Raw genomic sequence first — 27512 nt, 5'->3', positions numbered from 1 at the left:
GAGAAAGCTTACCACGTGTTGTGAGTCATCATTTTATTCATATTTAGTTTTTGGGGGGCGGCAGTAGCTCAGGTAGAGCGCTTGTCTTGGGATCAAGGGATCCCAGTTCAAATCCCGGCCTGTCCGTGTTACATGTCAAAAGTGTCCTTGGAGAAGACACTGAACCCCTAATACCTCCAATAAGCAGGTTAGCGCCTTGCATTACTGCAATACAAGGCCGCTATTGGGAAATGTGGAGCACACTGTAAAGCGCTTTGGGAAGTAATTGACTTGAAAAGCGCTATATAAATGCAGATCATTTCATTTTTATTTTTTGTCTTTTATTAGCATATTTGGTATTGGAGTAATCCAAAAGTAATTGAAAGTAATCCTACCCAACCCTGTCAATTCGTGTTGCTTGCACCAAACAAAGAAACAAAGCAGTTATCTATTCATCTTGGCATCTTTCATATTAAAATGTGTGGACCCCAAATATGCTTTAGTGAGCAATTTTGCCTCTACTCTCCACCAGAGTTGTAAAACACATTATCATCATCAGCAGGAGCTGCGGTGTAATTCATCTAAAGTCGTTAATATTCCTCATATCATTTAGTCACAAAGGAAACTCATCTGGCTGAATGTCACAGATGTAATTAATGAAGTGACCCCGGAGGTCAGGGCTCCATTCACCAAAGAGCTTTGCTTCCAACACTTCCCCACATTACACACACACCATTGCACACTAAAAGCCTTCAAGCCATGCACTGAGCACCCCAAAAAGGGGGAAAAAAAGCACCTGGAATATAAAAACTGTTTACATTTTAAAAAAATAACACCCCCGCATAGCACAGCATGCGCAACGTGGAGCGTTACACCAAAGCGCTGAGACCAGAACATGCACCAAAGCAGACTTTATTTAGCTCAGTGGAATATGGGAGCGGCAAAGAGAAACACACCATTAGGGAAAGAAGTGTAGGAAGTGAACAGTATAAAGACACACAAACCACTGGAGCAAGACACAAGGACAGGTGCACATAACAGGTATCTTTTTGGTCATCACTATGGCAACAACATTTCGAGGAAAAGAAAGCCAAAAATCAAGAGTCAGTTTTACCTACAATAGAAGGTCCCTTCACAGCAGAAGACCCAGATATGTACATCTTATGGTCACCAGAGATCAATGAAATATGACTCAAGTGTAGAAAAACAGTTTTTTTGGGGGGTATGCACATTTTCGTACAGAAAAGAGATCATTGGTATTGTAAACATTTGTTAGTTTAAGAACAAAAGACAGCGTAAGTCCATATGCTTTACAACGCTGTTTTTTGCTGGAAAACATAGTACAGACAAAAGCGCAGAAAAAGTAACACATTTTGAAAATTCAGGGGCTAAAATCCTTCAAACATGCTAAATGCTTTTTTTTCGTGTTTGACAAGAACACATCATTTTGGGAAGTAGAGGTTTCTACTTAGTATGAAAAAAATAAAATCGTTGCCCTCATCTCCGAATTCAACGACAGAAAAGAGAAACAAAAACTGATGGAAGTTAGCCCCACCTATCAATTTATTTCTAACAGAATAACAGAAGCAATTCACCAACAGCATCGCAGGTATCATTATTACAGTTTGTAGTCATTAAAGCCTAGTTGTAAAGCGATCAGAACATGCATCTTTCTACAGTAACATGAGAAACTACAGTACATTAGCAGCAAACTGGACATCCTTAAGGGCTGGATTTTAACACTACAGTTAAAAAAAGAAAACAACGAAAAGAAATGGCAACATTTGTCAGAAAAGTAAAACTCTTCAACCGTTATATTACAGACTGCCATGGCTCTAGTTTGGGGTTTTGGTTACAAAGTACTCCAGTGTGCTTATGAGAGGCAGAAAACCGTAGCTTAGATATAGGGATTCCTTTCTTCTTTAAAACATCAAGTACACAGTAGCGCTTACTTTTGTAGGTCTTATGGTAAAGTATTATCACCTCTTTGGATTTTTGTCTTAAAGCATTAATTATTGTTCAGCTATTATTGTTTTTATATTATTAGCTAGATAAGAACTGGTTGCAACTAAAAACAAGAAGTAAATCATTCCAACAAAAAGGGGAGAGTGGGTGGTAAAGGGAAAATAAATTAAGTGTACAAAAATAATATTGGTAACATCCAAGTTTTTCCTTTTTAGGGCATAAGCTCTTTGTTTGTTGTACAAACAGAAGCTGCTTCGCAAACATCCAATGAAGTCTTAAGTCAACCATAAAAAACCCTAAATACTGTACATTTAACCCTCAAGCTATTAAATACTTGTTTTCATGTTTTTTTTAAACAACCTATCAGAGGTGAAAAGCTCAGATCGATACAGACAAGATGGTTTTTTGTTCAATGAAACACTTTGTCCAAACCTAAACGGTAACCCTTCCACTTTAAAGACAAAAAGTATCGGGTTCACATTGATGAAACTATATTGAGCTACTGACCTGAGCATAAAAAGCTTCATATTCATGACACAATATTGGTAGGCCATTGGCATACTCAAAGAACAGAAAGGCAGTCAACCCTTACCTGAACAAATCAAAGCTGTCACAATCTTTTTCATAATCATGACACTGTTATACCGAAGCAAGACAGTTGATCTCCATTCATAAGATTTATATTAAGAAACTATTACTAGACACACAAACTCACACTTAATGTCAATTCCAGTTTGGTTAAAGTTCTCATATACAGTATTATGGTTGAGTGCTATAAAAATAGTTTGTCCCTTCAAAGGCAAACTTGCCTTTCTGCTCTGTGCTATTTGGGCTATTATCCACAAAGAAACATAAAAAGGTGTACATGTACAACAGAAGATTCATCATTGGCTTGTGGCGGTTGTTAACAGCACTCTGGCATGCAAGTCTCTATTTTTCTCTGCCAGGTGTAGTTCTCGACTTTCACTGTACAGATGGCAACTCTGCAGTGTGTGAAATCCAACACGATGAAACAACGGACATGTAAAATTTTGGTTACGAGCTTTGGAATCTGAGTCGGTTGTTGCAAAAGCTCAACGGAATACCAGTCTATTTCAGGGTATTACTGTACTTGGTTTTTGCCATTTTCCATCGTGAACAACTTTGTCCTCTTTGAGTTCATATTTTGGAGTGCTCTATTTATATTAAAATCTCTTTGAAGATTCCTGCTCCTGTTGAAGACCCATATGACATGCTACATTGCCAGTCCTAAAACACTTTAGTTTAAGGGGCCCATATCTAGTATGTTATGGTGACTGGGAGGTAGACTGCAGGTCTTGCCAGGCAGTGAGGTCACAAACTTTAAGAATGCTCTTTGGCCCATCTGGCGTTCTCAGTTTTCCAAGGACATGTTTGGTTGAAGAAAGGTGTCTGACGTGACAGGAAAAGGGCAGCAAGGAAAGACAAAACTGCGTACAAGAGCACAATTTAAAAAAAAAAATTGGCGCAAAGGCGGCTTGGTTTGGGTTTTCTTTCAGTCAAAAAAAAATATTCTTTGGGCCATGGAGGCTCTGCATCTTTGGGGAGCTCAGGTGACAAGTTTGGCAGCAAAGTTAAGTCTTGTTAAGGAAGTTTTCAATAGGAAGTTAGTTTTAAGAGGATAAAAGAACTTAAAGGGACCCTAGTTAAGCGCGGTCTCTCTCCCCTGCACCAGCTGTCAACTCCACCTCTTCTCTTACTGGGGATTCAGAGCTCAAAGTTCTTGCCCTCTTCTCCTTGGCTCTAGCATTCTGGAACCACACCTGGAAACAGATTTTTAATGTATACATCAAAGGTCTCACACTCAGATTCAATTATATGTTCAACAAATTGAGGAAGCTGATCATTTCAATCATGACATTTACCTGCACAACACGGTGGGGCAGACCCAATTCCCGTCCTATTGCTTCACACTCGTGTCGATTTGGTGTCCGGTGGTTCTTGTAAAAGTCTCTAAGCTGAAGCACTTGAAAGTGGCTCATCTGTGTCCTTTGGCGTTGCTGCTGCTGGTGTTGTGGCTGCAGATGCTCACCCCACTCAGAATTTTGACCAGCTGAACCTTCGGGATTCGGGGACCCTTGGTCAGCCATATTTGAACCATCTTCGCTTTGAAACTCATCGTCGTCCTCAAAGTCATCGTACTCCCCAGGGTTATTCAGATCATCAGTTAAAGACAGAAATTTACCTGGGGGCTTCACTGTTTGGGCTTTGTTGCTTATGCCAATCCCAGTATTTGGGACAAAGTTACAGAAGATAGATGTTCCTGGTTCGTCTATGACAGGTGACATACTAATCCCATTTAACCCATTAGAACCATTATTCATTGATAAATTGTAGCCTGCTCTTTCAGCCTCTGGCCAGTGGCGGGATCTAATGTGGGCATCTAGAGCACTCTTAACTTTAAAGAGAGCCCTACAAAATTGACAGCGGAGGTGGTTCAAGCCCATGCTAAAACTGGATCCTGGCCCCATTGACCTGAACTGCCCTTTTCTTTCTCTTGCTCGTGTATTTTGAAACCACACCTGTGCAATAAAAAACAGGATGTTAAATATTTAGCATATTTTGTTTTTATACGTTTTTAAAAACAGCGCTACTACTTACCTGAACCACTCTTCTTGTGAGACCCACATCTTGTGCAATGCCTTCTAGGACTCCTCTAGTAGGGTTGGAGTCTATGCTATAACGCTGATACAGCACTTCAAGCTGTTCTGGGGTGATCGTGGTTCTCTGACGCTTATCTCTTCGATGATCTTCCTCAGCCTCTCTACTATACCTTTGGACATCATAACTACTCTCGGACATTATCTTTGAGCTCTGCTTCAAGGAACCCTGCGTTAGGTCTGAAAGGGAGTTCTTAACTTGACTACTGTTTAAATGTGAAATCATGTGATTTGTAGCATTAGGGTGTAACTGTGTCATAGCACCTGAAATCATTTGGCTGGCCATTAGAGAGTGGTTGGAATGGAGCATCATATATGGAAATGTTCTCTCCCGGAAGCCAGTATGTAATAGTTGGACCTGGGACTGAGCTGCAAGTAGGTGCCTTGTTTGGTGTTCCTGCCACATTTGGAAGGACGGCAGAGACATTGGACATATATTGCATTGAAAAGGGTTTGGGACTGGCAGATGGTTTACTGTTTGGGTCTCAATAGGAGGAAGGGAAGACGAATCCACTGGTCGAGTTTGGTCATTTTTGGGCGATAAAGACAAAGATATGATAGGGGATGTAGCTTCAGTTTTTTCTTTAGGTTTGTTTAGCAAACTCTCAACAGAATCCTGATTCGCATCAGATGTTGATGGGCTTTGCTGTATTTTGGTTTGCAAAGGGTCAGAAGAGTGAAGCTGGTGTCCTTCTACTGCGCTTTCTTGCACAGGCTGGGACATATCATCCCGCACAGTTTCTTTGTTGTCTGGATTTTCCTCTGCAATTTCTTTTTTAACTTCACTGCTAGTCTGAGGTGAGACTGTTGTATCTATTGGTTTCTTGACAACGTGTGTTAATTCCTCATTGTCCATAGAATGCTCACTTTCAGTGTACAGAGAAGAAGATTCAAATAAAGGAGAGTCTGGATGATTGTAATACTCGTAGGTCAGATCCATAGAATTTTCATTGAGAGCGTTACTTTGACCATCATCAACGTTGCTGCAATCGTCAATATCACCATTCTTGCCATCTCCGTCTGTCTTTTTAAGAACGTCAAGTGTACTTGTACCCTCTATTCCATCGTCTACCCTGTCCTGGCTTTTCCGGGCTCTTTGCCGTGCGTTTTGGAACCATACTACAATCACTCTGTTAGACAGTGATAACAGGGCAGACAGCCTGTCATATTCCTCCTCCTTAGGGTAGGGAGTTGCTTCAAACACCCCCTGAAGCATTGCCAATTGTTTCTCTGTAAAGCGAGTTCGAGAAGAGCGTCTCCCCCTGTGTGTGTTACCTCTTTGGATGTCCGTCAATTGGGTTTGATGAGACACGTTTGGGGTTGGGGATGAGGACCGGGACGGGGAACATTTTTGAGATGGGTTATGTATGACTTTCTCACTAGAATCCTCAAGTGCTGTAATTGGGGGGTTATTGAAATTGTATGGGGAGTCCTTATCACGTTGGCGCTCCTTGAAAAGTGTGTTGCGAAACCAGTGTTTGATGACTTTGTGAGGAAGACAAGACAGACCAGATATCTTGTTGAGCTCCTCATCACTTGGGAGGCTGTTAATATCAAAGTGTTTTCTTAGGATATTTAACTGGTCCTCAGTTATTCGAGTGCGGGTTCTCTTTCCCTGTTGTTCCACTGATGTTGGGCTGACTTGAGGCTGTAACCCTGTAATGGAGCTGCTCTGGACAGGCTGACTTAGCAATGAGGAATTTATTTGAGGAGGCTGCTTAAGCAGCGCCGGGCTAAGCTGTGATGTTTGTGAAAATGCTGGATTTATAGGTGCCTGTTGCCCAAGGAGTTGGGACTGATAGAATTTAGCCAGCTCTGGGTTAACACTAGTTTCTAACCAGGCTTGGGCTTGCATCACAACTGGAGGAATAAGTGGTAGCTCCATTGGAAAAGGAATTGGCGGTAGTGGAAGCTTGGGTAAAGTCAATGGAGGGATAGGAAGCTGAGTCAAAGGAAGCATAGGTAATGTAGTTAAGGGAACACTAGTTACATTAGTTGGTAATGTGTTTTGAGAACCAGTAGATGTGCTTGTAGAAGGAACATCCTTTTGTGGAAATATTTGAGGTTGAGAAGTAGATAAAGAGGGAGATGGTAGAGAAGGAATTGGCAAGTCTTCATCTGGGCTACGCATTTTTGTTTCTGTCTCCAAAAATGAGGATTGGTGCGATGTTTTAACTTGTGGCAAATCTGCTTCACTTTCAAGTTCTAATTCCGGTGACTTATCTGTAATTGAATGTGATGTACACGGAGATGATTCATGTCCACCTTTTTTTTCTTTTATTGGGTACAATTGATCATATTGTAGTCTGTATTCTCTGGAAAACTGTTCTAGTGCAGCAGTGGGAAGAACCTGTCTGTGAATGTATTCCTGGTGACTTTTTAAAACCATAGCATCTGAAAAGAACTTTCCACAGTCACTACATTTTTGTCCACGTCCACAACATCCTTTTTTGCTTACGAGTTCTTCGACGTCATCAGAATTTTCCTGATTACATGCCCCTGTTGAACTTTGTACCTCTTCAGATTCATTTTTGATTTCCTTATTGAACATTTTCAGTGTTCCAGCACTCAGGCCCATTGTCAGTTTTTCTTCCTCTGAACAAAATTCCACCTTCTTAACATCATGGCACTCAGTCACATTCAACATCTGGCTTGCGACCTGCTGCTGGTGTCTATGTCTACTTTGTAAATATTGTAATGCTAACTCATAGCCATAACTCTGCAGCAAGGTTCTCAGAGCTTCCCCGTTTACTGGAGCATACGGCACTCTTGGAGGAGGACACTGTAACTTGGGAATATTAACTGTATTCATTTCCTGTGTGTCACCCTCATGTGTGGTATTAGGACTGATCATTTCTTCTTTTTGATCCACTTGACCTTTGTTGGATTCCTTTTCTTTTGGACTGCTGGGCGAGCCACTGCCATCGTCAACTTCACAATCAGAAGCCATTATGTGCTTTGGGGGAATATCATCTGAGGGTTTTTTATCCTTTTGTGGAGTTTCTTTAATATCCTCTTCCTTAAACTGTTCACTCAGGGTACATTTAGCAGCCTCAGATTGAGTTTGTTCCAAGTTATTTATTGTCAACTCTGTGTTGAGTTTCATGTCTCCGGGAAAGTAGAAAGGTAGAAGAAGTTGCTGCTGCAGCGACAGCAAGTTTTCTGGTGCCAAGGAGAAGTGCTGAAAGAAACTCTCTGGACCGATAGGAAGATGCTGCATTACTTGAGCCTGGAGCAACGCTGTGTGTTGTAACTTAGCTTGGGCTTGAGCCTGTGCCAACTGCTGTTGTTGAATTATGAGAAGCTGATTCCTTGATGCTATCAGTTCTGCCACTCTCTTTTTAGCCCGATTACCTTCCGATGATACATTTGGGTCAAGTTCTGTCAATAATCCCGTTGAAGAAGCACTAACATCAGGTTTTTTAGTGGAAGGCAAACTCTTAGGAGTCTCCTTACCAGTTGTAATAGACGGCGTAGTGGTGCTGGCAGATACCGGCGTAGTAACACTAGACACTGGTGTTTGTGTACCTGGCTTCTGTGCAGCACGAGCTCTTGTTTGGTGAAGAACTGAGCGTAGATGAATATCTAATGTGGAGCTTTGACTGTAGCCCACACCACATAGTTTACATCGGTACGGTCGAGGATCTTGGCCACGGAGAGCCTCTGCGGTAGGGACACCAGTGTTGGTTGATTCCTGCAGGGATCTCCTGGCACGGTGAAGATGGGACACGGAATTGTAGTGAACTAGAAGAATTGTTTTCTGGGTAAAAGATTCAGAACATATGGTGCACTTGTAGGGCCTAGATGGATCCAAATACCGATCAATTGTTGGGTTTGAAATTTTTTTGCTGAGAGAAACTGAACTCTGTTCGAATGGAATTTCTTCATTTAGTACTTTCTCTGACTCAGTTAAATCTTCATCACCTCCACTAGCTTCAGCATATATTCCCTCTTTAGTTTTGCATTCCTTTTTTTCAGTTTCTTCTGTTTTGTCTTCTTCCTGCACAAATTCTTCATTCATGTCTTTACTCTCTCCTTCACAGGCTTCTTGTCCAGCTTGGGGTGATAAGTTCAAATCTTGTTGAACTGACCTATTGCCGTTGTCTACGTATTGTGACCATTGAGCCAGCGAAGGTGTACTTTGTGTATTGTCTGGCTGCGAATGTGTATTCTGCATGTGTCTCTGCAAGGCTTCCTGACTGCGGCACTGTCTGGAGCAGAGAGGGCATTCTGTTGCCGCCCTCATGGCATGGTACTGCCAATGAAGCTGAAGCTTCTCCTGAGTGGGAAAAGCCAGGCTGCACCTGCTGCAACGAAAACGGTAACCATGGCGATCAGAAAGATTAGGGGGGTCAGCAATTGGGGAGGAGGGGGGTGAGTGAGTCAGAGATTGAGGGGCCAATCTTCCATTGGAAGGATGAGTGGCGTTGTCTTCCAGGGGTGGGGTGAGTAGAGCTGTGACATCTTTGGGTGCGGCTACATAACCCTCCGTTTTCTCCTCTGAAATGCCTGCCAGAATACAGCAATTGAGAAGGTGATTGTTTTTTTTTCTCGTTTTATTTTTTACAAAAAACGAAAATATGCAATACCGTATTTTCCGCACTATAGGGCGCACCGAGTTACAGGGCCTATATCTTCCATAGATAAGGCGCACCGGATTATAAGGCGCTACAATGGGAACGTCGACAAAACAGTCAGATAGTTCAGTCAAACTTATTACCCCCTTAACATTCCCAAAGCTTGCAAAGACGCAAATACGTGTCGTAGACACGTGCGGATGCGGTGTCCGTACGATGTCACTTAAATGCGTCATTTCAAATATCATTCGGAAGGTTGAAGTCTTGGGATTCAAGAAATGCCAAACATTTCTATGTTTCTATTTTCTTTTTCGCTCACAACTTTACTGTGCATATGACAATAAACACTTGGAATTGAGTTTTGAATTCACTCAACTCATCACAGCAACATCAAGATCGTTCTAAAACAAGATACCGGGAAAATATAAAGCCGCATAACTCACCTAAGTTCTCACGTTCAATAATGATACGAAATCATGGTCTTCTTACAACCGTGAGTGAAGTAAATCCAGGAGAGTAGAATAATTACAAATACAGACTAATGAAACATGTTTCTTTATGCTGTACTTTAGCAAGCTTGCTACGCCATTGCTAAACTCGGCCGATTGCAGGGTTTGTTTTGGCCATCCAGCCAATCCGAGGCCCCGAATAACTTCAGCCAATAGCGATCGATTTAACGGATGATTGACACATCTTTTTCGGCCAATTGCAGGGTTTGTTTTGGCCCTCTAGCCAATCCGAGGCTCCGAATAACTTCAGCCAATAGCGATCGATTTGATGGATGATTGACACATTGGTTAGCCAATGAAACGCCGGTATATAAATCCCAGTATACACCGCGGACTTGCTACGCCATTGCTAAACTCGGCCGATTGCAGGGTTTGTTTTGGCCATCTAGCCAATCCGAGGCTCCGGATAACTTCAGCCAATAGTGATCGATTCAAATGATGATTGACACATTGGTTAGCCAATGAAACGCCGGTATATAAATCCCAGCATACACCGCGGACTACTCCACGTTTGGGGTAAAATCGAGTCGGCGGCTGTTGAGTAAGTTGCCAGACTTTGCGAATTTAATATTGAGCCATATATAAGCACTGTGTTATAAGGCGCATGGTCAGCTTTTGAAAAAAATTAAGACTTTTAGGTGCGCCTTATAGTGCGGAAAATACGGTACTTTTATTTCGGAAACATACTTTTGGTTTTCGGCGAATCATCTGAGGTAAAGGAATCTATTTCATGAGAATGACCGATCTGGCTAATTTTCCCGTTTTGATTTTTTACGTCATCCTCCAAACACAGGTCAGGTGGACTATCCTCCTTTTCTAGCTGAAGCTGAACCTGTTCCCAGGCTGGTGTAACCTGAAACAAAGAAATTGTGTAGTTTACTCCCTGAAAAAGTTCTTTACAATAGCATGCCTTTACCAATTCAAAGAGGGTGTGGGGGAAGAGTACTAACATTTTTCTTTAGCCAACATTATGAATAAAACATGTTTAATTGGACAGCTTAATAGCAGACAAATTGCAAGATGTATAAACACAACAAGGCTACACTCTGTCCCCATATCATGAAACATTAAAGAGTGAATCTTTAAGTGTATTGTTTTCTTTTTCCCCGTCTGCATGGAGCTTCCGCACCGAGGCACATCAACGTAGTAATAAGGGTATATATGGTTGAGATATGTGACTCTGCCCTTCAGCGCCTAGGATGCTCTCCTACATGCCCCGGGGGTTTAATAAAACTTTACTGAGCTGAATAATGGATTTTATTCCAAATCATTCTTCATGTACAAAACCTCCCTCTCTTCAACTTCAAGAGCCAGTGCACCATTACACATAGCAGCACGCTAGAATAAGGAAAAGGCTTTTAGGGTAAAGATGAAATTTACATTAGAGTTTTAAGCTTCATAAGAAAAAAATACAGGACCACGGCATACACACACTGCAAAGAAAACTGAAGGTCAGGCTTAATCTAGACAGCGTAATTGGAAAGCAAGGTACATAATGGCCATCATCACCTCAGTCGGAATTAATGAACCTCAATTACTATCGGAGTGAGTGAGGGAGGTGTACGAGAAGGATGGAGGATGGGGGTAGGTGTGGGTGCGTTCAGATAGGGGGCTAAGCGCTAAGGGCAGAAGAATATGAAAAAAGACTAGGGAGAGGGAGGGACATAAGGGGCAGTGGGGGAAAAAAAAAACGACTTTGGCAATAGCACGAGCGGGAGGGGTACCGCATCAGAAAATGGCAGAAAAGGAACAGGAAAAGAAATTGCAAGGATAAGAATGATCGGAGTAGCCGTGTGGGTTTGTTTCGGGTGGGGTGGGGGAAATTTGTGGGGAACAGAACAGAAAAGGTGAAAAGCGAGGCGTAAAGTGGAGGCAGAGAGCAGGAGACAAAGGCCACTTAGCATATGGGGCCAAGAAGATGGAGGATGGTGATGTGGATAGATGACTGTCCTTTGTTAGCATGAGAGTCACAGTAAAAGCACCCAAGCTCTTTTTTTGCACCCCCCTTTTTTAATTTTTAGCTTGACTGCCCTTCTCGCAATAGAGAGCTACTTAAAGCTGCATTATAGAAACAATGGAATTTCCCCCACTTCTGCAGTCAAACAATCTACTTTTAGAACATGAACACAAATGCAACAATGCAGGCGAACGTACGAATGAACACACGCGCATAAACATACACACACACACACTGATTGCACATCTCCATATGCAGTGTTCTGGTTTGCCCGCGTCCCTGTGTCCTAGACGCATCATTTTTGCTGGGGACGCATAGTCTCAAATCAATCAACGTGCGTCCCCCGGGACGTTATTACCCGATTACATTTTTTTTTAAACAAAGATTTACCGCACTCCAAACTTTTCGTCAGGCAGATCCGCCATTGTTGTTTTGGTCTCGCGGTTCGAGTTTTCGTCTGCACGGCGATCTCGAGTTGTGTTGAAAAGTCAGTCTCTTTTTAGAGAACCGGCTTTTTCGGCTCAACTCATTCAAGAGAGCCGGCTCTCAAATGATCTGATCTGCATTTTTATATAGCGCTTTTCAAGTCAATGACTTCCCAAAGCGCTTTACATTGTGCTTCACATTTCCCAATAGCGGCCGTGATCTGTGCAGCCATGTAAGGTGCTAACCTGCTTATCGGGGGTATTTAGGGTTCAGTGTCTTACCCAAGGACACTTCGACATGTAACACTGACAAGCCGGGATTCGAACTGGGATCCCTTAATCCTAAAACGATCGCTCTACCTCCTGAGCTACTGCCGCCCCGAAACGGCTTACTTGCTTTGATGCATTATATTACGAATTATTATGTATAAAGAAGTTAAAAAAAAAAGGAAATATAAAAGGAGAAAATGAAAAAAAGACAGGTTTGTGGTTATCCCTTTAATCGGTATATTACCAACAATAATTTGATGCAGAAAATGAATTAATAATTTGATGATTAGAACTGAAAGAATATAGATTTTTATTATATATTTGTCACCAATTTTCAATTTCAACCTTGGTAACACTAAATTTTGGGGACCCATTTTTGAGCATGCGTGTCCCCGGGACTCATCAACTTTTAAAATAAATGAACACTGCATATGTGATCGTAGGAAGCTTCTCAAACAAGTATTGACAAGTCAAAACCTTTCTCTGTGGTGCCTTAATGGGATAAGTCTCCCCACAGGTCACTCTAGCCCACCTCCTCTCCCCTTTGCTTGATAAAACAGACGCTCCCCTACTTACGACCATTCGACTAACGATCAACGGTAGCTACGAAAAAAATTCGGGATGTCGGACATTGCTGTAAGTTATATTTTGTATTGTGTGCAACTTTTTCCGTGTACAGGACACTACTGCGTGTGGCGCTGTGAGAGGTCACCCAGCATCCACCTGTAAGAAAAAAAAATCCCCTTCCTCTTCCTAGTTCGTGTGTTAACATGCTATACTGTCTATACTATGTCAATAATAATAATAATAATAATTTCCTTTGTATTGTCATTCTTTGTAACAATGTACACAGAACGAAATGTCGATACACCTGACCCGTTGTAGCGAGCCGATGCAGCCGCAGCCAACAGAGGGTGCCGCCATTTTACCAATTAGGTATGACTCGGCCGAGGCGTGAACCAGCGACCTCCCAGTCTCAAAGCGGGCACACTACCATCTAGGCTACTATCTCCAGCGCACTAAGAACTTTGACATTTTTATTGTTTAATATCTTGTGCATCAATATGGTTAATGTAAAGTGTAAAGAAGAGGCGAGCCATTTCTTTTAAAACAAAAGTGGAATAAGAAAGCTTGATGCGGTTGAGAGAATGGTTGGCTAGCTTTTTTTTTTTGCCACTCTCCAACATGGAGGACCTCTTGAAGCTTATCTTCAAAAAGTAAGTTACACTTAACTTTATTTATCTTTATAGAGCATATTATTTTATGAAATGTTTATTTTTAGTACAAAACAAGACAGGTTACTTAAACAAGCATTAAAAATACTTATATAAACCTTAAACATACAAAATATAGCACTCAAGCATATTACTGACAAATTCAATTTACGAACGATCGTCCGTAAGTAGGGCAGCGTCTGCATTATTGTGGTGACCTCACCAAATGTAAATTGTTTCTATTTTTTTTTTATTGTTTCTATTTTCTATTGTTTCTGTAAATTTTGCACTTTGCACCCACTTACTGTGCTGATGAGCTTGTCCACACAGTCCTGTGCTACATTGTGCACATGCATGAGGTGCGCTCGAAGGTGTGTAAAACCAATTTCAATTTGGCACAAAGGGCACAAGACATTCTGAAAAAGATTAAACAATAAGAATGGGACGCAACATTTGTAGTTATTTAGGTTTTGGTCTGTCCGTGTCAACTGCAAACCTGCTCGACGGAATGCTGCGTTCGGGGTCGTTTGTTTATGATGAAGTTTTCCATTTCTTCACATCCGGACGCTTGACGCTTGGACGGCTCCTTCTTTTCAAAATCATCTGGCACTTTTTTTTTTTTTTTTCAGAAATACCAAAACATAAATATTTTCCAGAAAAGATTATTGTCCAAAGTTTTCTTGACAGCCATACCTGAATCTTTACTACTCTGCTTAAGTCCGAAGTTGTCTTTGGTTTTGTCCAAAGGACCGGTGCTGACTTCACTAGACTTTTCCTCGTCTTCATCATCTTCTCCTGAAACATAGTATAAGATACAGTAAATTCCGGACTATAAGCCGCTACTTTTTTTCCCAAACGTTCAACCCTGCGGCTTATTCAGTGATGCGGCCAATTTATGACATTTTTCTAACAGCCGCCAGCATCGCTCAAGTACAAAAGATTAGAAAGGTAAGATTTAGACCGGTGGAATATATGCGCAGAGGAAGACTGCAACTTCTTAGCTTGTGCACAAATTAAATTAGCGTAGAAATATCCTCATCGTGCAAATTGGAAAAAGATAGGCACATGACGTAGCTTTCAAGCTAAAAGCAAACGAGCAGTCCGATAAAGAAGGAAACAGAGCTACTGCACGTAAACTTCACTTTGCGAGCATGTTGCTAGCGTGTTTATGAATAAGGGAGCGTGAGACGACGTCTATATGACATAACCTCTTTCCCATACTGGGGAAGACGACTTTGATGACTTCAGTTACAAGGAAGAGGATGAGGACGGTTTACCGTGGTTTCTACAAGTACGGTATGTTTTTTTAACAGACCCGTTGATTGTGTTGCTAGTAGCGTTTTGCTACCCTTCACAGACACGGTTTGGAATGAAAGTTATAATATTATAATTAAAGCTTTGAAAACTCTCTCGGTGTACCGTCTTTCTTTGTAAATATGTGTAACCGATGTATAATATGTATTTGCACCTGTATATTTTTGTAATGTATTTATTTGAGACACTTATTCTGATATGTTTTGCGAATTAAAAAATAGGGGCGGAGTAAACGCGGGCTGATGGGAAGTGGGGTAAAGGTGAGTGAGACCTGTTGTCACGGCAGACAATAGTGGATATATATTTTTCCCACCCTTACCTTTGGAAATATAGGCTTTTTTTCCTTGGATTAGTTTCAAAAGGTACCCGGACTCCGCAGGTACCAGTATCATTTTCTGTTCATTTTGCCGGCTGTGGTTTTTGGACTGTTTACTTTATATTCAGATACAATCACGTGACTCAAAGCCGGGTTTGGGCTGATTTTGTGATTGTGTTACATATTTTAATATGGGCGCATGCGGCTTATATATATATATATATAGGTGCGGCTTGTGTAAGTACAAAATCGGTTTTCCTCTTAAAATGTGGTGGGTGCGGCTTATAATCAGGTGCGCTCTATAGTCCGGAATTTACGGTAATCATAATTTTATGCATGTTTAGAAAGCAGAGTCTTGTGAGGATTATATTTTCTTGACACGATTGATCTTGTCTAAAAGGTAGAAAATAGTCTGTTTGGATTTGGAATACAGTTTGCCTTTACAAATTACGAACTGAATAATTCACATGCAGACTCTAAAGGTCTGCTACACAATATGAGTAACTCCTACTATAAAGCAGATATTACACCAAACCACCCACATCTTTGTCCAAGGTATTGGTTCATTTATTAGCAGGTGCTAGTTAGCCGATGACAGGGGCAACCGGGGATATAACAAGGATGTGTATTGACCGATCAATTTACTCAATCAATAGTGCAGCAACAGCCATTTCTCACTATTCTTCCTAATCCACTGGCCTTTTTATGTTCTGGTCTGCATTATATAGCGCTTTTCAAGTCAATGAAGACCTCCCAAAGCACTTTACAGTGTGCTTCACACTTTTCCCTTTTAGAGGGATTCAGTGTCTTGCCCCAGGACACTTTGACATATAACACGGAGGAGCCGGGAATCAAACATGTGACCTCTTGATCCCAGGACGTTCTAGCCTGTCAGTGAGCAGATGCATCTGCATGTCAAATAAGCTTCCACAATTTATATTCACCTGTGACCAAATTGGGACTTTTTCGAATGGTAAAAATTGCTGCCAGCTCCTCTCCATCCATTGGTTGCAGCTGAAGCAGTGCTTCCTTCTGCTGATGAGTCTGGGTTTGACTGTGTTTTAAAACTTGCAGTTTTGAAGAAGAAGAATTGCTGCATAGGAGACAATGAAATTGATAGGTACCACCATCAACCTCGCCGTCATACTGCTGCAGAAACTGGAAGGAAAAGAAAACCGGATCATCAATGAATGTAAGTTTAAAATTTGGACTTGAGAACAAGTTGACTAGAATCAGAGCTTACTCTATAAACCCGTACGCTGGACTCATGGTGGGAAGTATGCGAATGCCCTTGTAGCTTCTCCAAACTGCTTGTCACATACTCACATAGGTTGCACCTCAGCTGGACAGGGTTGCCCTTCGCAATTAAGGTAGCACTGTCCTGGACCCGGTCCCCCCCTTCTTGGACATGAGCCGCCAGCTGGTAGCGGATTCTGTGCCTGTCAGTCTGGCAGTGCAAAGAGAAGTTGGCCCTTAGCGGGGTGGTATAGCCACACAGTCTGCAGTGGCAACCACCAGCTACTAAGGAGCACCATTCAGATTGGGGCAAGGAGCGAGGGGTGTTCAAGTGCTGCTCGACAGACTCCAAGTTGTCACAAGAAAAACAGGAACAGATGAGGCATTGGAAGACACCCTGGGAGAGAGGGCTGCTTGGGGACAAAGATTGGACTGGTGGTGGTGATGGTGAAGGGGACGGGGACGGAGTCAGTGTCGAGCCAAGTGGTACAGGATGTTCTGTGACTTGCTGTGTCAGTCTCATGTTCAACTCCCCACCTGGCAGAGAGAATAAACTGAGACTCATTTACTATAATTAGAGCTCAATGTTGAATTGTGCGTCTTACCTGTGTTCTGTAGATGTTTAAGATGAGGAGCGAGGCTTCTGCAGTGGGAAAGGTAGTAACCCCTCTGCAGCCTCAACATGTTATGTGTGTGTTTTTCACTGGTGGTGTGTATGCGCAGGTTGCGTGCAATGCTCGTCTCATAGTCGCAAACGTCACACCGCCACCGCTTGCCGTGTGAGGGAGAATGCGTAGGTTGCTGGAGCTTGCCGGGCGAAGCTGTCGAGGTGGGAATCGAAGGGGGGTGCTTGTATGCCTGCTCATCCGTCGCAGCTCCGTTAGAGGGGCTGCTGTTGTTGTTACTAACATGCACAGAAAGCATCTGGCCATTGGTATGCCCCCCATTTTGCACATTGTTCAGGTGTTTATCTGACTGCATGTGGATGCTGAGGTTGCCTTTCGACGAGGTAGCATAGTCGCACACCTCGCAGCGGTATGGTTTATAGCCACAAGCATAGGTTTCGCCCCGGGCCAAGCGGGGATGGGGCTTCCCTGAACTGCAGTAGCCACAAACACCACGCACTGAACTGCCGCAAACACACTTCCCATCAGAGTTGCTGCACACACACTGGCTGCTCGTCTCGGGATGTTTTTCTTTCATGTGGAGTTGGAGGGTATGTTGAGACTTGTAGTGCCAGTTGCATTTGGGGCATTTCAGTGTCTTACAGGAATTGCGTGAGTGCATGACAGTCACATGACTCGTCAGTGAATTTGGGGAGAGCTCTAGGTTAAGGTTTTGGGGGACAGCTGCTTTCTGTTCTCCTTCGTTGTCTCGCTCATCATCGATGTCTGTCTCAAGCTGGCTGTCATTTGGTTCTGGAGCTTTGGCACAGTCTCCATTTGGAATGGAAAAGTGAGTAACCCCTGCTGGTCCGTTGTCTTCAGCAGGCGCACTGGCTCCCTCCCTTGCCGATGGGAAAGCCAGAGTTGACTGCTGGGACTTAAAGCTCTGAGGAAAACCAGAAATCCAGCCCGGATCTGCTGGTGTGTCTTTTGCCTCTGTGTCACTCAGCAGGGAAGAAGAGTAGGATGGACCAGGGAAATGCTTTGGAGAAGTGGAAATAAAAGGAAAGGCCTTTGGAGAGATGGGAGGAGTCTGGGAGGACTTTGGCGATGTGGCTGTTTTACTGTTGAGCGTGCCAATGGCCTTTGCCATGCTGGAAGAAGCGCTTTGCTGGCTCTGTTGAGGTAATAAAGAACATTTGGATTTGGTTTGGCTTTGGTTTGAGATGGCATCCTCCCCTTCCTCCTGTCCTCCGTTTTTGTTGAGGGCTTTTGGGTGACCCTCTGTTGCCGACTTCTCTGCCATGCCTTTGTGCCCCACCCCATTTTGTCCTGAAAGATATTTTTCCCGAAAGATCCCCTCCTTTTGACACGAGACATCTTCTTGACGTGCGGGATGTTGTCCGTCCGTTTGCCCCCCAAACTGGGTCTTTCCTTCACGCCAGGACCCCTCATCGCTTGCCTTATTCTTCATCCCAAAGGAGATCAGTGGCTCTTTGGCAGCAAACCCGGCTAAAATACGAGCGGGCGACCCCTGCTTTGGAATTAAAAGGTCTGCATCTTTGTCCTCTCCTCCCCCGCCTTCCCCTCCTCCTCCCTCACCAATGTCCATGGTAGAGGCTACAGCTGCCAGGCATCACCGCCCCACCTGCACACAAAAAGAGCGAGGGACAAAATAAGTGGGGAAAATGAAACAAATGAGTCATGTAAATCATATTGCATAACAGTGCATGTCATTGATCAACAGCCTTGGATAGCATCTGTTCAATAGAGCTTTCAGGGTCTGCAATACACAAGCCGGTTACTTGAGGGTTAGCGTTAGCCCTTAATGGGAAAATCAATAGTGTAAGCGCTAAACTAGGTGGAGGAATGCGGGCGAAGGCTATGCAGGAGGTCTATAATATTCCTCGGGGGATCGGATTAAATAAAGAACTGAACTCTTTGGAGCTAAAAGGTCTTCAGCCACATTGGCAAACAGAAAATAATAGATAAAAGCCATTATTTGAAAACCTTTGCATCCTATCTTAGCATGTGATGTGAACACATTTAAAGGTGGAGTGAGGCCACTCAAAATCAGACACACGGAATCTGTAGCACTATACACTAAAACAAATGTTTAATCTCCTAAAATTTGACTCATTTTTCACTGTGATTGCGTTTTTAGGTTCAAGCACATTGAAACATTGCACATTTGGCAAAAAATTGCCAAAATCTAGCAAGTATCCAATACTTTCAGTTGAAATCCAACTGCAATAATTAATAAAAATGATAAGTAGTGAGTCTATATAGAAACTGACAGAAGGTAGATATGTCTGTCTCTTGCTGTGCCGCAATTAAATAAGAGTTTGTACGGGTGCTTGAAATCCTTGAATTTTAATAGTGTTTCCCAGGATTGAAAAGAGCTGGAAATTTAGATGAAGTGCTTGTAAATGCTTAAAACTGCTGCCATGAGTCTCAATAAGTTTGATTAAAAATGACACTATTACCGCTTTCTGGTGGCTTGGCTTTGCCATAGCGTTTCTTACCTCATGATTAACAGCAGCTAGCATTAGTTTGTCCTTTAAAACATCATCAACCCCTATGGGTCTCGCCCAGGAAGACGGGTGCTACACCTAGGGCTATCGCGAATATGACATATTTGTCTAACTATGAATAATTTGCGAATAATTTTTACCTTTGCGATTATCGCTTTTTTTTTACCTCTTTTTACCGTTTACCAGTCTATGTCTTCAATGCCTAATAACTTGAAGAAGGAGACATGTGTCCCTTTAAAGGTGTTGAAATCTTAAAACTTGGAAGCGAACCAAAGAGACAGAATCTCCTTTGCTGTTGTACTCATTTTGGCACTTTATTACTATAAAATTGAGTCAAAGACCTTATGGCCTGTTACCTTACCTGTGCATTGTTCTTAGATTTAGATTTAAAACTAAAAGGCGGAAATCCTGCACTGAACTGTATGTGAAGTTAAAAATCTTGTTTTTTTTGTTGACTTGATTTCTTGATCTTGTCATTGCTTTATTAAGGAGTACAATATATGTAATAGTAAGCTCATATTATAAAAGTAGCATATCATGCAGAGAGGGAACAAATTGACACTATATTCGTCACTCCAGATTATTTGTGTGACAATTAATTGTCTTAAGAAATTCCTAATCGAGACAGCCTTAACTACACCTAAACATACCACCATGAAATTTGTATTAGTAAAAGGATTACGCATCAATTATGGACATTTATTCTGCGCCATGCAAAAAAAATGAAGGTTGCCTTTCCCAGTAGTCAAATGTAATGGGAAAAACTTTTTTTCCTTTTCCCCATTTTACTCAACTCCTATACGAGGAGAGATTTGTTTCATATAAATATAATCACAGTTTACCCAAGATCTAAAAATAATATGTAGATAGATAGATAGATAGATACTTTATTCATCCCCAAAGGGAAATTCACATTTCCAGCAGCATCCCTGAGCTGAGAACAATACAATAATAAAGCCAAAAGAATACAATATACAAATACCCAGTGTGACGTGCAAATGCCCACTTTAGCATGTTATATAGAGTAACTAAATAGTGTATCTGCATTTATATAGCACTTTTCAAGTCAATGACTTCCCATAGCGCTTTACAATGTGCTCCACATATCCCAATAGCGGCCTTGCAGCCATGTAAGGCGCAAACCTGCTTATTGGAGGGTATTAGGGGTTCAGTGTCTTACCCAAGGACACTTCGACATGTAACACGGACGAGCCGGGATTCGAACTGGGATCCCTTGATCCCAAGACGAGCGCTCTACCTCCTGAACCACTGCCGCCCATGCGCATACATGGCTGCACGGCCGCTATTTGCAAATGTGAAGCACACTGTAAAGCGCTTTGGGAAGTCTTGACTTGAAAAGCGCTATATAAATGCAGATCATTTCATTTCATGATTAAAAATCATATTTATAAATCACAGATATATTTGTGGCTCTGCAAAATACATGATTCACGCCAGATTTCTGTCTTTTAATGGGAGAGAAATTGGAAAATTTGCTTTCAACGTCCTGAAAAATGACTGCTTTTTAATAGAAATCAAAGAGTAACCTTAATTCACCTTCCACCTCCTAGCCCCAACTGAAAGCAACCCCCTCTTCTTGTGGGTGCCCCTTACCCTCCCCATTTTTCTGCAGCTTGAAGATATATGGCCCACATTCACACCCTGATCGCACTTTAATGCACCGTGTTTGTGTCACAGGCCAAAGACCCTCATCCACTGCAGAGGTCTTGGTCCTTTCTGCGGGATTCCGCCATGAGTCTTTCGAGGCCCGCCAGCAACAGCTGAGAATAGTCTCTAATCTGATAAAGATTTCCATTTACACTGCGGTCGATAGCCTCGACCATCAGAGAAGCAACTATTTATACGAGCATTCCTGGCCGGCTATTGATCACAAATACGGGAAACCGCCATTTAACGCGTGTGTGTGTTTGTGTGCAAATGCTTATGTGTGTGTACAAGGCCGGGGTTGCGTACATCATAAGATAGTCAGACTACATTTCCAAAAACCTAAAGATGCACTATTGCTTTACATAGTATGTCCATTTTAGGACCAGGGTTGGGTAGGGTTACTTTAACTTGTTTCCTTTAATGACTTTTGGATTACTCCAAAACCAAATATGCTAATAAAAGACCAAAGTAACTAAATATGAATAAAATGATGACTCACAACACGTGGTAAGCTTTCTCTCCTGGCTTTGATCTCTTTGATCTCCGGCAAAACGAACAGAAAATGCGACAGAAACAAAATGAAAATCAATCCAAACAGCTCGCCAACATCATTTTTGCCGTTCCATGTATTCCGTTACTCCCCAAGCCTGCACAAAATGTAGTCATTTTATTTTAGTTTATTTTGTCTTTTATTAGCATATTTGGTATTGGAGTAATCCAAAAGTAATTGAAAGTACGGTAATCAAGTTAAAGTAACCCTACCCAACCCTGTTCAGGACACAACCGTGTCTTCAAATATTGATACAAATATTTCACATGGTGGTTGTAAAAAACAATCTCATATGACATGCGTTTATTTTTTAAATGAGAGTATTACGCCCTATTTTTGAGGCGTATTTTTTTTAGCATTGTGCATTTGCACCCAATGCCACTCCAAGCAGCACGTAAGTGTGCATTTGTGCTTATGTTCAATGTCTACCTGTCAAATTTTGACCACAAGAACCTGAAATTCAGCATAACATTCAGTTTCTATGACAACAGTGTTTTAGGATTTAAAAAACTGCATACACAACACAAAAGCAAGCATAAAGGTTTGTTCGTGTGTGTGTGTGTGTGTGTGTGATGAGAGAGACCATCCTGTCGCAGTCACAAACAAATAAGATTTCAATTGAAGATTTAAATTATCCTTAAATTAATTTGTTGACACATCCATGCTTCATGTGAAAAAAAACGATCGTTTTTATTTAGCAAAATTTAAATATTAGTGTGTGTGTGTGTGTGTGTGTGTAACAGTGAGTGTGTTTAAGCATATAGTTGTCTGCAAATGTATACTGACAATCAAACCACACCCCCACATTGCATATTACCGTATTTTTATTTTATGTAGCACTATCTAAACACTCTATATCAACACGTTACATCGGGTATTTATGTATTATATTCCTTTTTCGTTATTATTGTTTTATTTTCAACACAAGGATGCTGCTGGAAGTGTGAATTTCCCTACGGGGATGAAAAAAGTATATCTATCTCATTTCTAACTGCAATTTGCTGGTAAATCCACCTTTATGTCATGACATTGAATGGATATTTATAGTACTTGCATAATTGTTGTATACATAAGACATAAATCTGCAATGTGTATATGTGTTTATGTACAAAAAAATTGTTTAAATTCAGTTTGTTGGGGACGACGTTTAAAAAAGGGATACACAACAAAATAGGAAAAAAAGGGGAACTTTTATGGGAATAAATAGTTCGGATTCAGATTTAAAGAACATGAGATGAAGGGAACTTGGATTTCAGGTTTGTAAGACAATACAAAAGGTTTGAGATGGAGGATTCATGAATCCAGGATATAATGTCTGTTGTTTTTTACTTAGAATTAGATAAAAGCGGACTCAACGAAGCTTTGAGGGCAAGAAAAATACACGCTCAATTCGGAGTGAAGCGGGATGGCTTGCAGAGCTCCAGGCAGGCATGTGGTGTGTTGGTCGGGGGGATGGAGGGTACTTGAAGAGTTCTCTCCCCGCGAGTGATTGTTTGCAATGGGCTATGCCTCACTCCACATCACTTTTATGTATTTTATTTACACTGCCATCTCACATTCAACACATATGCACGTGCAAAAAGCAACTCGCATTATTCCGTTTGGGTGCCCCATCTTTGCAAAACAAACAGAACACTTACATTTCTGCAGCAGCTCCGGGTCCGATTTCCTCGCTCCTGAGGGCGCAGTCGTAGTCCGGGAAAAAACCAATACGCATTCCCTTTTGTTGTTGTTTGTGCACGATCCGGTGCAAGCGATGGAAACGGAGGAGGGTGCCAGCCGCCTTCCAAGTTGGTTAGCAAACAGTGTAATTAAAGCTACATGCAAGCAAAGCAAGGCAGAGTGGAGGAGAAACACAAGATGGGGTACGGGCTGGCTGGGAGGGCGTGGGGTCGGGTGGGGGGTCCTGGACGGAGGGGTTCTGGTCGAGCTCCGGAGGTAGACTGAGTTCTGATAACGGCGTGTGGGGGGGAAACACTTGGCTCTTTATTCCTGTTAATTAGTTTCCTTCCAAAAATGGCTGAGATGGCGCCCGCTGCGCATGCGCGTAATTGCGCAGACGCCGCTAATTAGACTGTTTGGATCAATAGGATTTCGGGAGGGAGAGAGGGGTGAGCGAGGCAGAGAGAGAGAGAGAGAAAGAGAGAGAGGGTGAGTAAGAGAGGTTGAAAGGCAAGGGCGAGGGTTTGCTGATAAAACCTTGAATTATATTTAGAATTTTGTATGAAAATACTGGTAGTCTAATACGAAAATAGGCAGGGTTGGGTAGGGTTACTTTAACTTGATTACTTTCTATTACTTTTGGATTACTCCAATACCAAATATGCTAATAAAAGACAAAAAAAACTCATCTCATCTCATTAGCCGTACCGCTTATCCTCATTAGGGTCGCAGGGGAGCTGGAGCCCATCCCAGCCATCTCCGGGCAGTGGGCAGGGGACACCCTGAACTGGTTGCCAGACAACTCATTCGCTCCTAGGGACAATTTGGACCGGCCAATTCACCTGAAATGCATGTTTTTGGAACGTGGGAGGAAACCGGAGTGCCTGGAGAAAACCCACGCAAGCACGGGGAGAACATACAAACTCTGCACAGGAAGTCTGGATTTGAACCCACGACAGGTTCCCATGACATGAACTGTGCCGCACAAGCGCTAACCAAATATGCTAATAAAAGACAAAAGAAACTAAATATGAATAAAATGATGACTCACAACACGTGGTAAGCTTTCTCTCCTGGCTTTGATCTCTTTGATCTCTGGGAAAATTAACATAAAATGCGACAGAAACAAAATGAAAATAAATCCAAACAGCTTGCCGACATCATTTTTGCCGTTCCATGTGTTCTGTTACTCCCCAAGCCTGCACAAAATTTAGTCATTTTATTCATATTTAGTTTATTTTGTCTTTTATTAGCATATTTGGTATCGGAGTAATCCGAAAGTAATTGAAAGTAATCAAGTTCAAGTAACCCTACCCAACCCTGACAATAGGTTAAGCTTTGTTTATAGTTTTTTTAGTTTTAGTTTTGATTAAAGATTGGCTAAAGCCCAGGTGTCGAAGAGGCGGCCCACGGGCCAGATCAGGCCCGCTAAGGGATGGAATCCGGCCCGCGAGACAACACTCAGAGAAGCGCAAGAGAAAATCAAGCTGCAGGTTGAAATATGACAACTTGATGTTGCCAAAGCCAGGTGCCTCTCACAAAGACACTGTACTTGTATTTATTTCTCTCTCTCTTTCTGTCTCTCTCTCTCTCTTTCTTTCTTTTCCACCCCTTTCCCCCCCTCTGTCTCTTTCACTCTTTGTGTCTCTCTTTTTCTCTTCCTTTGTTGCTCTTTGTCTCTTTCTCTGTGTTTCTTAACCTCTTTGCTTTCTTTTTTCTTTTTCTCTCTTTTCTCTTTATCTCTTCATACCCTTTGCGCTTTTTCTCTTTTCACTCCTTCTGTCTTTCTATTTCTCTTTGGATTTATTTATTTATTCCTCTCCCTTTCTTTTCCCCCTCTCTCAAGACTTTTTATATTTTGTTTCACACGCTCTCTCCCTCTCTCTCTTTTTCTTTCTTTGTCCCGCCCTCTCTCATTTTCCCTCCCTCTTTCTCTTATTTCTTTATCTCTCTTTTTCTTTCTCTTTAATCTACTAGTCCGGCCCGCGACAGAATGTTTGTTCTATCGCGTGGCCCCTGAGTTAAAATGAGTTTGACACACCAGGGCGAAAGGATAGGTCAGCGGTCCAATAAGGGCAAGTTGAGCTTTTTATTTTATTATAACAATACCTGTCAATTTCCACGGTTCCATGCCCTTACAAACTGTCATGTTTTCCCTTACAAAATACAAAAAAATCTTACACCATATTTTTTTTCAAAAGTCTTAAATTATGTAGTTTAAAATGTTATATTGTACATGTGTTTCGTTATATCATTCTGTCCATATTCTTAATAATAAAATAAGAAAAAAATCAGGAACAATTGTTATGAGCGTAGCTGAAATATCCTTTGAAAACACTTTGAATTAAAATTTGTAAATAAAAAAATTTTTTGAGGAAAAAATAATAGGCATTTCTATTTTTTAAACCAAACCACAATATCAACCATTGATCTTGTATTTTAAATTTGAATGAATGAATGAATATTTTTTTTCGAACATTAAAATAAAAACAATAACTCAACAACAAAATAATGTTTTATTGTTTTAATAAGCTTATTATGATAAATACGATTCCTATTGTCGGAAGCGCAGCAGAATGCGTGTTCAAGCGAGGGGGGAGGATTTTGCAGGGGAGTCGAAATTAGGCACTACAGCGGTAGACGCATGCGCACAGTAGCATCAAACGCTCACTGCGTTTGCAAAAAAAAAAAAACGATACCGAGATAGAGGCTACCGCGGCGATCTCGTTTGACTTGATTGATTTGCCGTTTAGTGATAGTCGGTGTATAAATGCTAAAAAAATATACCTCTTAAAAATACCTCTTAAAATAGGGCGTAATACTGTCATTCAACAAATAAACGCATGTCATATGAGATTGATTTTTACAATCAACATGTGAAACATTTTTATCAATATTTGAAGACACGGTTGTGTCCTAAACAGGGTTGGGTAGGGTTACTTTAACTTGATTACTTTCAATTACTTTTGGATGACTCCAATACCAAATATGCTAATAAAAGACAAAATAAACTAAATAATGAATAAAATGACTCAATTTTGTGCAGGCATGGGGAGTAACGGAATACATGGAACGGCAAAAAGCTGTTTGGATTCATTTTCATTTTGTTTCTGTCGCATTTGATGTTAGTTTTGCCGGAGATCAAAGAGATCAAAGCCAGGAGAGAAAGCTGACCACGTGTTGTGAGTCATCATTTTATTCATATTTAGTTTCTTTTGTCTTTTATTAGCATATTTGGTGTTGGAGTAATCCAAAAGTAATTGAAAGTAATCCCGTTAAAGTAACCCGACCCAACCCTGTCCCCAGGACTGCAACCAAGGTTCGGTAGGGTTACTTTAACTGGATTACTTTCAATTACTTTTGGATTACTCCAATACCAAATATGCCAATAAAAGACATAAGAAACTAAATATAAATAAAATGACTTAATTTTGTGCAGGCTTGGGAGTAACGGAATACACGGAACGGCAAAAATGATGTTGGCAAGCTGTTTGGATTCATTTTCATTTTGTTTCTGTCGCATTTGATGTTAGTTTTGCCGGAGATCAAAGAGATCAAAGCCAGGAGAGAAAGCTGACCACGTGTTGTGAGTCATCATTTTATTCATATTTAGTTTCTTTTGTCTTTTATGAGCATATTTGGTATTGGAGTCATCCAAAAGTAATTGAAAGTAATCCAGTTAAAGTAACCCTACCCAACCCTGACCGGATGGTACCCATAATTAACAAATTTGCTTTTTTTTCCGTACATATTTTCTCGTACGTCGTACACGTCTTAAAATGCATAATAGACGTACTTTGTACGGCAAAAACGTACAGGTTGACAGGTATGTTATAATCACATTGACTGATTATATTAAGCGGACAATTTCTTATCTTAGCTCCCAGTTTTTTTAAATGATTACAAAATAGCGTATCGGATTTGTGCATACGAAAAACAAGCCTTTAAAATGTTCATACCTGGAAAAAAAGGGGTTTCAATGTGTTTGTCATTAAACATGTGCAAATATATCCGTTTGTTTAATCATTGGTGATGTTGCGCTCCAAACGTGCG

At 41.5% G+C, this 27512-nt stretch overlaps 1 protein-coding gene across 1 annotated transcript; it reads right to left on the bottom strand.

Annotated features, from left to right (window-relative positions):
- Positions 1–875: 875 nt before the first annotated feature.
- On the bottom strand, positions 876–23651 carry LOC148362149 (zinc finger homeobox protein 3-like). Its single transcript, XM_088339571.1, has 11 exons — positions 23438–23651; positions 17046–18693; positions 16448–16977; positions 16149–16362; positions 14268–14369; positions 14071–14183; positions 13880–13990; positions 10396–10561; positions 4564–9131; positions 3828–4484; positions 876–3725 (listed from the first exon to the last, which is right to left on the bottom strand). The coding sequence occupies exons 2-11, from the start codon at positions 18655–18657 to the stop codon at positions 3609–3611; spliced, it is 8190 nt and encodes a 2729-aa protein (XP_088195697.1). The 5' UTR covers positions 18658–18693; positions 23438–23651; the 3' UTR covers positions 876–3608.
- Between the last annotated feature and the right edge of the window lie 3861 nt (positions 23652–27512).

The sequence above is a fragment of the Urocampus carinirostris genome, chromosome 7 (assembly GCF_059441175.1).
Source record: "Urocampus carinirostris isolate Australia breed hairy pipefish chromosome 7, RoL_Ucar_1.0, whole genome shotgun sequence".
NCBI lineage: Eukaryota > Metazoa > Chordata > Actinopteri > Syngnathiformes > Syngnathidae > Urocampus > Urocampus carinirostris.
The sequence above is the reverse complement of the archived record's forward strand: the minus strand, read 5'-3'. Positions and strand labels throughout refer to the sequence as shown.